The 16,205-nt window shown below is 35.2% G+C and overlaps 1 protein-coding gene across 2 annotated transcripts in view; it reads left to right on the top strand.

The window, feature by feature from the left end:
• Cdkl5 (cyclin dependent kinase like 5) overlaps positions 1 to 16,205 on the top strand; it is a 170,350-nt gene that overhangs the window by 129,337 nt on the left and 24,808 nt on the right. For both annotated transcript variants that reach the window (XM_005341136.4, XM_021720732.3), the window contains exons 9-11: positions 3,011 to 3,200; positions 7,954 to 8,034; positions 13,078 to 13,229. In XM_005341136.4, the coding sequence (XP_005341193.1) occupies positions 3,011 to 3,200; positions 7,954 to 8,034; positions 13,078 to 13,229 (423 nt within the window). The remainder of the gene's footprint in view (positions 1 to 3,010; positions 3,201 to 7,953; positions 8,035 to 13,077; positions 13,230 to 16,205) is intronic.

The raw sequence follows: 16,205 nt of genomic DNA, 5'->3' as shown, positions 1-16,205 counted from the left end.
CCTAGTCATAGTATTTTCTTATTTTCCCTAGATTATACCTCCTTCTTTGAGACCACCCAAGAATGAAGAAAAAATTCATAATCTAGTAAAATTTGCCATAGTGGTAATGATGACAAGTATGCAAATTGTCAGTTATCTCTTTTCTTTAACGTGCTATATATGTCCTGGGGTATATGAGAAATTCTTTTTTTTTTTTTTAAGTGCTTTATGATTATACTTAGTAGTTGGTTTTATCCCAACAAACTCATACATGCATGGAAATCGATTTCAGTTCATAATCCCCCCCTTCCCTTTTTCCCTCTTGCCCTCCCCCTTTCTTCTTCCTCTACTAGTCTTCCTTTCACTTGTCTTTTAATTTGTGTATTTGATTGGTTCCTTATGTAATATTAGCCTTCCCTCCCCCTTACCTTTATTTTACTCTAGTTTCTGCATATGAGAGAAAACATTTGACATTTGAGTTTCTGAGTTTGGCTAGTTTCACTTAGCATGATATCTCCATTTCTATCAACTTACCAGCAAATGCCATAATTTCATTCTTTTTAGTGGCTGAGTAGAACTCCATTGTGTGTGTGTGTATCACAATGTCTTAATCCATTCTTCTATTGACGGCATCTGGGTTGATTCCATAACTTAGCTATTGTGAATTGTGCTGCTGTAAACTTTGATGAGGCTGCGTTGCTAGAATGGGATAGCTGGATTATATGGTGATTCCATCCCTAGTTTTTTGAGGAATCTCCAAACTGTTTTCCAGAGTAATTGTCCTAGTTTGCAGTCCCACTCAAGAATGTACAATATAGCAATATAAATTTCTGAATTTTTTTCTGAAGAGCATGACTACATGTTTAAATTATTTTCTGAGGGGTTTGTATGAATGTTAACTATTCATTTCCCAGGGTCTACCAACCATCTGGTAGTACTTCTAGATTCATTGCTGACCTATAAGTGTTACTGGCATCAGTTTTGGGAAACTTTACTATTTTCTTTGAAATCAAAAGCTTGCTTCATCCTGAGAATCAAATGATCATTAGTCACTTTATTATTCCCTCATTTGTGTTGGACGTTCTGGATTTCTGTGCTACTTTTTATTCTTCGATTTAGGATTGATATTTCATTCTGCCTGTGTTTCTTCTGTGTACCATTCTGGACTCATTGAATTTACTGGACACTATTTGCCAATGAAAAAAAGAGTATGAAGTAGATAATTCTCAGAAAACTGAGGTTATGTTTAGAGATGCGTGATAGCTACCAAAAGTAGATGGTGATAGCGCAACTCATTTGAGCTAAATTGACTACTGTTAATCAAGTGATTGTCAAGTACTAGTTGAAGAACTATATTATTTGTGTAAAAATTCCATTGAAATCAGTTGATATTTAGTTTTACATTAAGAATTTTCATTTTTACGTATTCTCAGGGCTTTGTCCTTGACATTCAAAATAGTTCCAGCTGCATAAATTACGCAAATCAGATGACAGAAGAAAAATAGCTTAGTTAGGGTATGTAGAGGTTTTTTAAAGGTTTTTCCATCTAGTACTTAGGATGTTTCTTTCTCTCAAAAAGATATGAAAGAACAATCAGGAATAATACTTTTTGCAAGCTACCAAAAAGATTTAAATGAAGTTTCCTCATATAGTTCTTAAGTTTTTGTGGGAAAGAAATGAAATGTTGCCTTATTGTTGCAGTGATTTGTTACCCTAGAAACATGTTCTGTATAATGTTAAACATGTTCTGTATAATGTTAACAGTGCTTTGGTTTAAAAGTTTTGATATTAAATGTTAATATCATTGTGGCATTCTAGAATTTCATTTCATTTATCATATTTTTTATTTTGGTTTTCTGTTCTTAAAACTTGGATTATTTGCCAGGAATGATTGCACACACCTGTAATTCCTGCAATTTGAGAGGATCACAAGTTCAAGGCCAGCCTGGGCAACTTAATAAAAGATCCTGTCTCAAAATAAAATAAAAAAGGCTGGGAGGCTGGGATTGTAGCTTAGTGGTGGAGCACTTGCCTAGTATGTTTGTGAGGCACTGGGTTCGATTCTCAGCACCACATATGAATAAATAAATAAAATGTAGGTCCATCAAAAAAAAAAAAAGGCTGGGGATGTAGCTCAGTGGTAAAACACCCCTGAGTTCAATCCCCAGTGTCAAACAACAAAGAACTTGTATATGTGTTTGAAACTAAAATATATACATGGTTTCTTACCTAAACTACCATAAATAATTTGACTTATAGCCATAGATATTGAGTTATAGGTATAGAGCTGTTTTGGGAATGCCTAGATTTTCATGGATGGTTTCTATTTGTAATAGCAACTCTCCTCCTAAAGCGCTCTGGTAAACTCAGATCCTAGAAAAGAGCTTTAATCCCTTTAAATAAACTAATAATGCTTTTAGGAAGGTAGCTAATAGAAAGCCCTGGATATGTAGAGTACAATTATATTCAAGTAAATAATACAATAGAACTTAGCACCATTTCAGCTATTGGATATTGTGACACTAAGTAATCAAAGGTTAAATAATATTCACTATTTGTTTAAGAAGACACACAAGTCAGTAGTACATTTTAATACACTGGATAAAATGGATAAAATATAACTTTTTGACATTTAGAGAGCTAAAGTATAATTTAATTACCTAGAATTTATATTTCTTGGGAGCATTTTATTTCCCAAGTGAGGTGTTTCTCATCAGCCATGTGCACTATATTAGGATTTATTAAGCCATTCATATTCAAGATATACCCAGATATCAAATTAGTGTACGCTGACTAAATTGCTACTAAACTGACATCTTTATTAATGTAGGTTTATTCACTTGTATTCTGGATTTTTACTTGAATATCCATGATTCCTTATTTTCAGTTGTACTGTTTTCTAGTGGCATTTTAAAATTTCTTAAATACACAAATGTACTTTAAGTCATGAATCTGTTCAAAATAATTTGGAAAGTTTTCAAACATTATATGTCCTCAGTTGTCAAGATAATCTCTCCCTTTGCTTTTTCAGAGCTCCCTATGGGAAGTCTGTAGACATGTGGTCAGTGGGCTGTATTCTTGGGGAACTTAGTGACGGACAGCCCTTATTTCCTGGAGAAAGCGAAATTGACCAACTTTTTACTATTCAGAAGGTGCTAGGACCACTTCCATCTGAGCAGATGAAGCTCTTCTATAGTAATCCTCGCTTCCACGGTCTCCGGGTAAGAGGTTTTGCTAAAACCCCAAATGGAATCAATACAGCTGTACTTAGTTCATTGTTCATTACACAGTGGTATGCTAAGCTGTCCTTTGAAAACTGTTCCCTTTCCCATTATAATGTTTATAATCCCCACTATCCTATTTTATTTCCGGGTCTTATATAGTATTTGTGAATGCTTAAAAAATGATCAGAATTTGAAAGTAGGAACTGCTAATATTTTTTTCTCATTTATAAATTCTAATTTTTCAAGATCTTTTTTAGCATATGCATTATTATATTCTAAACCTCAATTATCTTAGACTCTTTATTGAAAATATTAAGCATTCCTGAAAGATACAGAATGTATGTATGCTTACTACTTACTTGAGCAAATTTGTTTATAGTGATTTGAGGAAGACCATGAATACTTGCATCCTGCAGATTTAAAGGTTTTTGTTCCAGCAAATATTGCTTGTCCATTGACAGTGAAATATCACATATTCTTTACAAACCCATGTGTTGTCTTAAGCAGCCTTTTCTAAACTTGATAAATTTGTACAGAGCTTGTTTTCTTAGAATATGCCAAAAAGCATCTTAGAAAGTATGAACTTTCCCCAAATAAGGAACACCTACCTTATAAAGGCACTTCATTGGAGTAGCTAGTGAGTTACAGGCTATCCCTCTCTTCCATCTACCCCAAAAGCAACTTTTTAAGTTTTCAAACATTTTTTGGACCCACATGTTAGTTGGTGGAAGGTATAAAATTATCTTTCATCACTTCCTTTCTTTCTCTTAAATGCATCATTCTCAAACCATGTTATCTTGCCATTTGTAAAGCACTTCGGGTTTTTTCTTTGACTTCTTAGATCTCAGTTAGTTTTCCTTTGGAGAACACCACTGTTCACACCTGGGTGCCCAACACAACCCCAGCTCCTGCTGGGTTTCTCTTTTATCTCCTTCCTGCTTTCTGTCTCTCTTCCAAATGCATCTGAAGTGCCTCAGGCAAGTTTTTCTCCTTCTATTTTTGCTTTTGTAAGCCAAAAATTAGCCAAATTATGCCATTAATTAGGGTACAAACAGCACACATGGTTTACCAGGTTAGTTCAACAGTTATTGAACATTTTTCATACTAGATGTTGAAAACATGACAATAAATAAAACTTGCCCTCAGTCTTGCAGTAAGGGAAATCTATTATATTCACAAATAAAGTTAGTCATATCGAATTTGTTTCAATGAGAATTAATCCATACTCCTTGCCATAGTCTGTGAATCCTTGCCCAATCCATGTCCTCTGGATCCCTGACTTTGTCTTAAACCTATCTCCAATCCCCTCTTTCTCCAAATTCTATTTTTCTGTTATTTGGCTTCCATAAACATTCAGAGGTTTTTCCAGGTTCATGAATTTTGGGACCTGTGGCTTCTTCTTTTAGGAAGATTGTTCTTCCCTTGCACGGCCTCTTCTCTTTCCATAAATCTCAACTCAAAGAATGCCTCCTCTCTCTGTCCACCCAATATTCTGTACCCTACCTCATCTCTCTCCTCCATAGTATCCTTCTTTGTCATACCACTTATCACATTATGGTATTATTTCATTTGTTGATCAAGTTCTGTCCCACTAGCATATAAGTTCCTCAAGGACGGACATCATCTGTTATCACTGTAGTTAGTTACAGCATCTAACACAGAAACGAATATGTCTGGTGGGCCCTCACTAAACATCTGAGTGATCTATGGATCGAATGAACTGGTGCCATCAGTACCCAAGCTCAGTTTTATTTCATTTCTCTTCTTCTCCAATGCTTCTTTCACCCTTGTCATTTTTACCTGAATTATAGACAGTTGGCTCCCAAACTAATCTCTTGAAATTTCTTCACTTAAGTCTTTTCACATTTCTCAAACTATGCATTTACTTCTATCTCCCTTTTATTTAAAAACCTATGTAGAATTGCTGATAAAGTTGAAATCTTTAGGGGTTAGCATTAAGGAGCCTCCTAGAATCATCTCCACCCTGTCCCTGCCCCCTGTTCTTAAACTACCTTGAACCTCCCACCATTTTCTTGATATGTGGGTTCTGAAATGGCTCATTTCCATTTTTTCTGATGTTCCCAACACTTGCCTAGACTCCAACCAAATCTCCTCTGTCCATAAAGCCTCTTCTAGACTATTCTAGGATGAATAGTCTATATAATAGTCTACATAATATATAATATATATAGCAGATACAACATGGTACCTAGCCTTAATACGCTAAAGAATTAAGGATTTCATACTAAAATAATTATGAAACAATATATTTTACAGGAAAGTATAATATATATTTCAGAACTGTACTCGTTATTTTCTTATACTGCTTTTTAATATATCTCATTATGATTTAGACTGTGATGCATGTCAAACATTCCAGAAAGTTAGAAATCATAGATAAGGATTCATTACAAAGGACTTTATGGAGGATTTGACATTTTAAGTAGATATTGAAGAATGAATAGCATTTAGATTAGAGAGATCACACAAAGGTATTTTCCTCATTTGTCTGTGGTCCTATTTGTTCACAGACCTCCTTGCTAAACAATCTTACCTGTAAAGTGTTAGGTGGCATTTGACAATGCTGCTTATAAATATTCTTCAGGGAAATTGCTGCTTCCATGGCACTTTGATTTTTATAAGCCTTAAATGTTTACATTTTAGTCTGAAAGTGTTTGCGGTATTTCAACTAAATTAGTTCAGTCTCTTTAGAGGTTTAACAACATCCTTTGAGGGGAAAGTTTTCTTTTATGATATCCCTTGAGAATGTCTGCAATGGAGAGCTGAGCACAGAGAGCCTGTGAACTGCAATTGCCGTGAGCCCCATATACCGGTAACTAAAATCCAGCGTATGATGTGCAATTGGATCCACTTGCATAGAGAATGGGAAATGCACAAGATGTTGCTCTAACTGTATGGATTATTTGGAAAACAATTGTTGTCTCATAGTTTACTTCCTAGGCTCCAGTGTTAAACTGCTAGTGTTCAAAGCCTGAGTCCACATTTATTATTTGAATGAATTCAACAACTTATTTCGCCATCCTGTGCCTCTGTTTTCTTCATGTGTAAAATAGTGATAATAGAATAACATTTCATAGGGTTGTTGTGAAGATGAAATATTGGATATAAAATCTCTGGGGTAAAGCACACCTGGGTTTTATTCCCAGTACCATAATCAATCAATCAGTCAGCCAATCAATAAAATATACTGGTACAGGGTCTTTATCATGGCATGACAGGCATCTCTCTCTTTGGGCTGATATTTAATGTTCCAATAACATCAAAAGGAACTTCTGCTTCTCCACCTCAGTTTAGAAAGAGTTTAGGTTTGGATCACAGGCCTGGGTGCAAATACTAGTTCTGCTGCTTGTTACTTATGTAACTTTCCTTGAACCAGTTATTTGAACTTTCTGATCATCGTTTTCCTCATCTCTAAAGAAAGAATAATAATACCTAAAATGCCTTGCATAGCATCACTTCCCTCAGAAATCAGTTTTAGGTTTTTGCCTGTGAGTCTGTATTAAGTTCATGTTATTCTTTCCTTCTCTATCTGGGAGGTGCTGTCCTACTTTTCTCTTGTCTTCACTTTTTTTTATTCTTCAAACATAGTTCAGATATTACCTATGGGTTCTTGCTTCTATAGCCACAAACTACCTTGATCTCTTTTCTCTGAGCTTCCATTGGAATTTATGTTTGCACAGTGTAGCACTGATTGTTTTCCCAATCATATAATAGATTCCTCAAATGCAAGGTTTAGGTCTTACCCATATTCTGCATCTCCTGCCCTGCTGAGCAGAGCTTGCAGATGATGTCATAATCACTCTTTAAATAGCCTGTTTGAATTTTACCCATAATTAGTTTTCCTGTCCACTTATTTTTACATGTTTACGGATTTCAGTACCTTGAAATGCTCTTACATTGGTATAAAGGAAATATATATTAAAAGCAAACTTGCCTTCACATTTGGAGGGAGTACATGGCATTGGGCTCTGCCAGTCATATTACCCAGTGCTTCAGCATTCACTCAGATAGTGCCAAGTGTGCGTTAGCACAGGAAAGGGTAGAATATCTAAATAAACTTGACCCCTCCCCTTCATTTTATTAAAAATTGCGTTTGTTAATCTAGGCGCCTATGTTTGCCCCCTGCCTCAACTTACAAAAAGGGAGAATTAAAAACAGTTCATTTTAAAAAGACATTTAAAGCAATTACAGTGTGTGCCTGAATTCACTGTTTCTGCTTCTGATGGCCTTTCAGATTCTGGCCTCCTGCTTCCTTTTTTCTCCTTTGTAAAACTTAGCTATTTTCAGGAATAAATGCTATGTTCTTGAGAAAAAGCGATAAAAATCTTACATTATATCATATTGTATCCCTCCTGTTAGTCCCCCAATTACCATCAGTAATTAAGTAGACATTCTGTGTAAACTATTTTAGAACTTATAAAAGCAGACAATACTCTATAAACTATATATATATAGTTTCAGATTTTATATCTTAGTCAATTTTACATGCTTAAAAGTATTGTCTAGATTTAAATATCATATTTCACTGTGAAGTTTCCCATTGTTTAACATACAGTCCTATTCATTCATACCTGAAATACATGGATACCAAAAGTAATATACAAATATGAATTTGCTTGGATGGGTACTAGGCAATAATTTCTCAACTGCTCCCTTCTGCTCTGCTCACAAGCACATGCACACATGTCCTTCCCCACATGTTGACATTCCTGTTGTGTTATCCTTACAGTTTCCGGCTGTGAACCACCCTCAATCATTGGAGAGAAGATATCTTGGAATTTTAAATAGTGTTTTACTTGACCTAATGAAGGTAGGGGAAATTGATATCTATCTATATGAAAATGTTTTTTGATGTATGGATTCTTTTGTGTCTACATGTGATCATAGCCTGCTTTTATGAATTAAGTGTTTTGTTACTAGATGTAAATTGTGAATAATGGGAGACTATTTCACGTTAAAAGGCATGTAATTTGTTTAAACTTGCAATAAGTTCTGGTATTATCGTAGTTCATTTAGACAATAGCATGAGATCTGTAACTCGTTTTCCTAAGGCAGAGTAATAAAAATCTTCAACACTCAGAGCTGATCAGGCATAAGTTTTTAAACAATTGTTAAAATGAATATTGAAGGAAAAGAGATTCTACAATTTCTGTTATATGATATTTAAGGCCTCTTGTAGTTTGTACAGGTATAATCAGTGAACCCAATTCTCCTCTTCTGTGTAACCTCTTCTTCTCTCCCAGATAACTCACTCTTTCTGGCTCTTCTTTAGACACTGGCTACTACTGTGGTGTGAATGTTCCTTGTGCTAGCCCCTTGTTCAGAACACTTCCTGCTCTGAACTACTAAAAACATCCTCTAATTTCTCCTACTAGGTTTTTCTTCCATAGTAGACAGGCAGTTAGCCCTCTGAGCAAAAATTACTTATTTTTGCTTATTTCTCCAGCTTCTGCTGCAGCCAACAAGTGTATAAACAAGCATTGGTTGTATGATAGTAGACCTTCAAAAAATGCTTGTTAATAGATGAGTTTTATTTTATGCCCATTCAGTCAACTGTCAAAATCAGTGGAGGCTACACTGTGTGTGCATAGAACCTTTAAAAGACTTAGCACAGTTGGAAATTGCTGAGCTGCATTCTTAGAACTTCACTGTGCTTTAAACTATGTTAATCTGTGTTCCAGGGAACACAGTGTAAATAGGTGTGGGGGTGGAGGTGGAGGAGGGAGGTGTGGCATTTGGGAAAGGCCACATACCTTATAACCTTTCTTAGAGATTCACAATGTTCATTAACCTGTAAATGGTTTCAGAAATCTCATGTAAAGAAGCATTTCTGTTTCACTCAACATTTCCCAAACTTAATTAACCACTAAAAACTGTTTTTGTATAAAACTCTAAGGCACTAATGTTCTGAATACAGATTGAGAAATGCTATTAAAAAAAAAATAAAAACAACCTCCAAGTTCTTTCAGTTTAATTAGGTATAAATTATCACTTATATCAGTTGGGTTTTGTCAATATATTCTTTCACAGTCAATATTTATTGATCAGGGCCTTAATTCGGTAACTTTTAAAATGTAAATGAGGTAGAAAAATGGAAGTAAATATAATTTCATGTTTTCTGCCTTTTATCTGTTTTTTAGTTAAAAATAATTGAACTTTTTTGTTAAATCATTGTCAAGTGTAATTACCAGTCATCAGGGTGGTACCTGAATCTGAATAAAAGCAAGTACTGAAAAAAAGGTACCACAGACAGAAGTAGAACCATAAATTAGACATTCTAATTCCTGTTTTTTAAAATGAGTTTATTGTGAAGTTTCTTGAATAGTAAATAGTTTTACTGAAATATATATTCAGAGGTGCTCATTATGTCTCCACCTCAGATGACTTTTATAATGTTAACATATTTTTGTAACCTTACATAGACTGAGATATAGAAATTTTTAATACCCTTGAACCCTCCTTATGATCCTTTCTAGGCTTCATGCTCCTGTCCTGCTCTGCCCCCGTCTATTACCAACCATTAACATTGCCTTATTATTATTGAATGGTACATAAATAGAATCCATTCCTTTTGTCTTTTAGCTATTTTTGAAAATGAATTTGAAAAATTAAAAATACCAATTATCCTTTCATGAAGAAATATTCTCTGTGCCATTCCCAAAAGCTGTCTGGATAATTTTGTCTTAGGTAATAGAAGTACCTAAAATGGCCATCTCATCCTGCATCTGTTCATTTCAACCACTTCAATGGGGATAGAAGTCACCAGCATTAATTCAAGCCCTTAACTATTTTAAGAACAGATACAATAATTATGTTGGATCTATTTTATGATGATGATGATGGTGATGGTGGTGGTGGTGAGGGTGAGGAGGATGATGTTTTTCCTCAAAATGCTGAATTTTAGAAACTATTAACTGGGTAAATTTCATATTTTCCTCATGAAGACCTCATCCTTTCAAGTAATTTGAAAATTAACAGCTCTATTAATAAATACAAATGTAGTTTTTGTATGTACAGTAACTTCTACTTGATAACAATAAATAACACTTATGCTAGTAGATATATATACTTTGAATTTAAAAGACTACTTAAGGGTTGATTTTCCTTTCTTTTTTAGCTAGTACCTTAAATGTTGCCATTTTGATGTTAACTGTTGAACTGCGAGTGAGAACAAAATTGTTTTTATATCCTGACAGTTTTTGTTTGATAATAAGAAAGAAAGAATTGAGATGATTTCAGAGTTGTGTCTGAATCAGTATGAATGTAAATCCACTTGCATGTAATCAGAGGTTTGTGTTTCAGTAAACAGAATCTTTCAACCTAAAGTGTTCATTTCAGTATATGGTGGAATCAAAAGTCAGACTTTATATGGTGCTAGGTTGAAGGTGCTTGTCTGAAATTGAAATCTGACTTTTGGGGAGCAAATTTCTTCTTGCTGTTTAATAGTGGGTCACAAAGAGATCATCTATGGGCAAAACCAATAAAAATGAGCTAGAGATGGATTTGTGAATGCTACAATTCACCCTGCTTCCCTCTGCTTCCTTCCTTTGACAGGGAAAAGTAAAGAGCAAATTTTAGTGTGCTGTATTGTATTATGTTAAGCTATGTAGGTAATGTTTCTTTAGCTATTTGCTTAATTTGTAAATAAGAATCTCAGTGATTCACTTTTAAAATCCTATTCAGTTACTAATATAAATAAACAATATTTGGAAAAAACTTTTAGTTGTAAAGAATCTAATATATACAATATAAAACAAAGGGCCAGTGCCTTAATGAATAAAGAACACTTACAAATAAAGAAGGATAGATTTAGAAAGGGAAAAATAAAAAAACATAAGAATAAACATGTGAAAGCATTCAGCCTCAATAGTAGTTCAAAGATGTAATTTAAAACCACTATGAGAAGGTTGGGTGCAGTAGCACACACCTGTAATCCCAGCAGCTTGGGAGGCTGAGGCAGGAGGATCAGTAGTTCAAAGCCAGCCTCAGCAAAAGTGAGGTGCTACTCAACTCAGTGAGACCCTGTCTTTAAATAAAATAAAAATAGGGTTGGGGATCTGGTTCAGTGGTTGAGTGCCCCTGGATTCAATCTCTGGTATCTCCCCACCAAAAAAATAAAATAAGTAAAACCACTGTGAAATACTGCCTTTTAAAAATATATTTTATAATTACTTAAAAAAAAAAAAAGGAAATGCCTGCTATTGATGAGGATGCCAAGAAATTGGTAGATTCCTACAATTGCAGAGATTCCTACAATTTTGAGACACCTTCCTAGGAGGTAATGTGGCAACATACCAAAAAGAATTTAAAAGTTTGCATACTTAACAGTTCTATCTTTAGGAGTTCATCCTGTAAAAGATTACAATTGTTGTCTCAGAATTAATTATAATAGTGAAAAGTGACCATCATCTAAATTCCCAACAGTAGTAGGCTGTAACTAAATAATGGTATGTTAATATCACAGATTTCTATGTAGTCATTAAAAACGTGGTGTTAGGCTGGAGATGTGGCTTAAGCTGTAGCACGTTCACCTAGCATGCACGGGGCACTGGGTTTCGATCTTCAGCACCACATAAAAATAAAATAAAGATGTTGTGTCCACCGAAAACTAAAAAATAAATATTAAAAAATTATCTCTCTCTCAAAAAAAAAAAAAAAAAAAAGTGGTGTTAAAGCCGAGGATACAGGTAAGCAGTAGAGTGCTTGCCTAGCATGTACAAGGCCTGTGGTTCAATTCCCAGAACTGCAAAAAAAAAAAAAAAAAAAAAAAAAACACAAGATTATTTGTTGCCACATTGTTCATAATAATGAAACAAGGAGGCCAGGCACTGTGGCTCGGGCCTATAATGCCTATAATCCCAGTGAGTCAGGAGTCTAAGGCAGGAGGGTTGCAAATTCAAGGCCAGCCTTGAAATTTAAAGAGACCCTGTCTGAAAATAAAAAGGATTGGGCATGTTGTCCAGGGATAAATCTCTCCTGGGTTTGATCTTAAGTATAAAAAGAAAGAAAAAATTTTTCTAAAACTAAAAATAACAAAACAAGGAAAACAATACAAAAAAGGTACATCCATGGAGTTAATGTTCCTTACCTATATGAATGAACCCTTATGGTTGTGTCTCAAGGCTGGGTGTTGTAGCACACGCTTGTAATCCCAGTTTAGGCAGGAAGAGAGCAAGTTCTACAGCAGCCTCTGGCAATTTAGCAAAATCCTGTCTCTAAATAAAAAATAAAAAGGGATGGGGGTGAAGCTTTGTGGTAGAATGCCCCTGGATTCCGTTTCCAGTACAGAAAAGAAAAGGGAGAAAAAATCGTACATCAAGTGGAAAGAGTGGAAAAAAAACCTAAGTACAAACAGTTGTGTGTATGCTACTACTTGGGTAAAATAAAAGAAATAAATAGAATTGTGTACAGAATATAACTATGGAAGGCTGCACAAGAAACTGATGCCCTGCCTCCAGAAATAGGAATTGGGTATTTGAGGGAAAGGAAAAAGATGAAGAATGTGAATGTTTATGTATTAAAAAGATTTTTAAATGTTTAAGTTATATCATAAAAAGTGGTTTTAATGGGTAAGTTAAAAAGGGTGGGATATAAAACTTGTGTGTATAATATGACCCAGATTTTCTAAAAAGGAAATATGTATATATTATATTCAGGAAAAGGCTGGAAGGATGTCTACACAGAGGCCAACGATGGTGAGATGGTGATTTAGATAGTCTTGTTTTTCCTGAACTGTGTTTACTAGATATTCTGCAATGTTCATGTATTTTCCTTTTCTTAAAAAAAAAGTAATATTTTTATTATAATTTAAATTTGACTTTGTAATGTCCAATTCTGAACTTTATTTCCTAAGAATTTACTGAAGTTGGACCCAGCCGACAGATACTTGACAGAACAGTGTTTGAATCACCCTACATTTCAAACCCAGAGACTTTTGGATCGGTCCCCTTCAAGGTCAGCCAAAAGGAAACCTTATCATGTGGAAAGCAGCACGTTGTCTAATAGGTAAATATTCCCTTTTAAGGAAATACAGATGCAGTGTTGGTCTTACAAGTAGGTGGAAGAGGTGGCTGCTAAAATTATGCACTTAGAGAAAAGAAGGAAAGCCCTCTCTATTCAAAAATATCTTCCTTATGCTTATTACATGATTCAGAACTATAATTAAAGAGTTGTGTGGGTCTTAAAGTCTTTCTTATCTTTAACAAGTATATTATGGAAATCTATACATTCTCTGGGAAAGGTAGCATTGGATTAGCAACTCAGGGGGTTTCCAGCTAGAAGATTCTGTATAAATAGCACCCTGGGGTGATACCTAGAGGAAGAAGGATGGGTGGGGGCCCAGGAATTCCTGGAAGGAAAGGAGGATATCAAACATGTGGGTGGACCCAGACCCTAGAACAGTCTTTGCAACTGAACCAAGTAAGCTGACTCTTTAGAAGGGTCTTGTGTTTTTATTCCTGTTTTTTAATTGTTGAAAAAATATTTTTTTCATAAAAATAAAGCCAATGACTTCACAAAAATAAAAGTAAAGTCTGCGATTAAAAGTGGTACTTTTTAGGGTTGGAGTTGTGGCTCAGCAGTAGAGCACTTGCCTCATATGTGTGAGGCACTGGGTTCGACTCCTAGCACCGCATATAAATAAGCAAATAAAATAAAGGTCCATCAACAACTAAAAAATATTTTTTTAAGAAAGTAGTACTTTTTAAATGCAATTTTTCAAACACACACACACACACACACACACACACACACACACACACACACACACCCCTCCCCCTGGAATTAGATCCGTCAGGTTGTCTTTTTAGACCTGATACCCCCAATTCTGCTGGCTGCATTTACAGGAGGAGAGAGAGTGTAGCCGGTCTCCGTGTATCTTCCAGAAGCTGATCTTGGCATCTGGGATTATTAGATTTTGAAAGATATAGTTTCTTTCATTAAATACTAGAAACAGATGCCCAGCATGTGCAATGCCCTGGGTTTGATCCTCAGTACTGCAAAGAGAGAAAACAATAATTCTTAATATGAGGCCTTTTTTAAAAAAAATTAAACCCTCCCCCCAATTTTTCTTCCACATAGAGCATTTTTAAAAAACATTTATATTTTTTTTAGTTTTATTTAGGCGGACACAATATCTTTATTATTATTATTATTTTATTTTTTAATTTTATGTGGTGTTGAGGGATTGAACCCAGTGCCCCACGCATGCCAGGCAAGCACACTACCACTTGAGCCACATCCCCAGCCTGAGCATTTGTTTTTAATAGACTGGAGATTTGAAGGCTCAAGATTTGGTACTTGAAGGTCTGGGAGGACATTCATCAATTGGTGATAACCAGTTGTCCTATATTTGCTCTGCTTAACTACAATCATGTGATTGTATCTCAGAACTGTTTACTCTTGTTTAAATGACTGATTTCAGTTGTTTCCCCTTGCATCTTACAGACCATTCTTAACTCGTTTGTTGTTTGCTTCCATGAGATTTTAGTACACTAAGTAAGGAATAGTAGTCATCATCTGGTTTCTCCTTTGCATTTGGCAGGTTCAGATTATTTCTGTGTCTTCTCTGGGGTCACTCTCAATTCAGGTTCTTTTGTTTCCCTTATACCTGAATTGTCTACAGTGTACATTTACAAAGAAAATTTCCCAATTACATAAAGTACAGTAGACTGATGATAAATTTGTGATTTGTGCCATAGACATTAGTAGTGTAACCATATTTGGAAGGGGCCTGTGTCATTTGTCTAGTAGTGACTTACTTGAGAGAGTTCTTAGAGTTAACCTCAGTGAGGACCTGAGGCTGTCCTTGGGAATCCTCTTTAATTGTCTTTTAAGGAGGTGTTTGCAGGAGGTTCAGAGGAGTTGATTTGTATGAATCTTTGAGGAATCCTCCCAAATCCTCTTTTGAAGTATATGACATTAGAAAATAAGTACATAGGTATTTCTGAAAGAGTTTATTTCCAGGTCTTGACACTCTGTTGAATATCTTAAATAAAAAGTCCTAAATGGTTTCTGTTAATAATCCTACCTCATCTTAGGGCTTTCTTCTCATTCTTGTCTGTAGTCCATACTTACTCCACAGAATAAATAGAGTTCTTGTCAGGAACACTAATTCTAGCTTGGATCTCATCACAGACCGTGGCTCCTTTGGACTTCTCAGGATATTTTCCACTCACAATCACTATATCCATTGGTCACTACTTACATGTTCCGCTGCCCTATCCCTGGAAGCATATACATTCTCACATACCCTGTCTTCCAAGTTCTTTTCTCTATAGGCAGCAATGGACTCGGGCATTACCCAGTCCCCTGCCTGTCTCATTGGGGCTCTCCTTAGATTCATTATCAGAGGAAAAACCTCCGATTACATGATGGTGCTTTAGCATGTCCTTGCTCTTCTCTCACTGGTTCTGCATTGCCAATGTTCCCCTAATAATGTAGCTTTGTGCCTTTGTGTTTCCTTTTAAAACTTATTTTACATAATACACTAACCAACCATCCATCCATTCATCCATCCATCCATCCATCCTGCCAATCATTTAAGAGCAGTTTATATATAAAATCTCCTTATGTGGTTGGCAGTTTAAAACAGATTCTTTACAGTTGTATGTCAAAGAGATCTATGGAATTTTCAAAGCTGTATTTTATTGTTATGCTTTGGCAGAGCTCCAATTTGAAGATAATATGATGCCCTTTCTATATAGGAATTATACTATGTATAAAGCTCAATTACTTCCAATTAATCAGAATAGCGATTTAGACTCTTTGTACATTCATGGAAAAACCTAAAACTTTGACAAATGTTTCTGCCTTAACTTTTAGCCTTTCTTTTCAGTTAGAAATTATATCTTATGTTGCTGTGAATATGTATAACATCCCATGTTGAATTGTGCTCAACATTAATAATAGTGATTCTAGCAGTTCCAGAAGCTGACAGAAGCTCTAGCAGCTGTCTTTATTGTTCTCTGTCCCCTTCTTGTC

The sequence above is a fragment of the Ictidomys tridecemlineatus genome, chromosome X (genome assembly GCF_052094955.1).
Source record: "Ictidomys tridecemlineatus isolate mIctTri1 chromosome X, mIctTri1.hap1, whole genome shotgun sequence".
In the NCBI taxonomy this organism is placed as follows: Eukaryota; Metazoa; Chordata; class Mammalia; order Rodentia; family Sciuridae; genus Ictidomys; species Ictidomys tridecemlineatus.
This window is presented reverse-complemented; position numbering and strand designations above follow the sequence as displayed.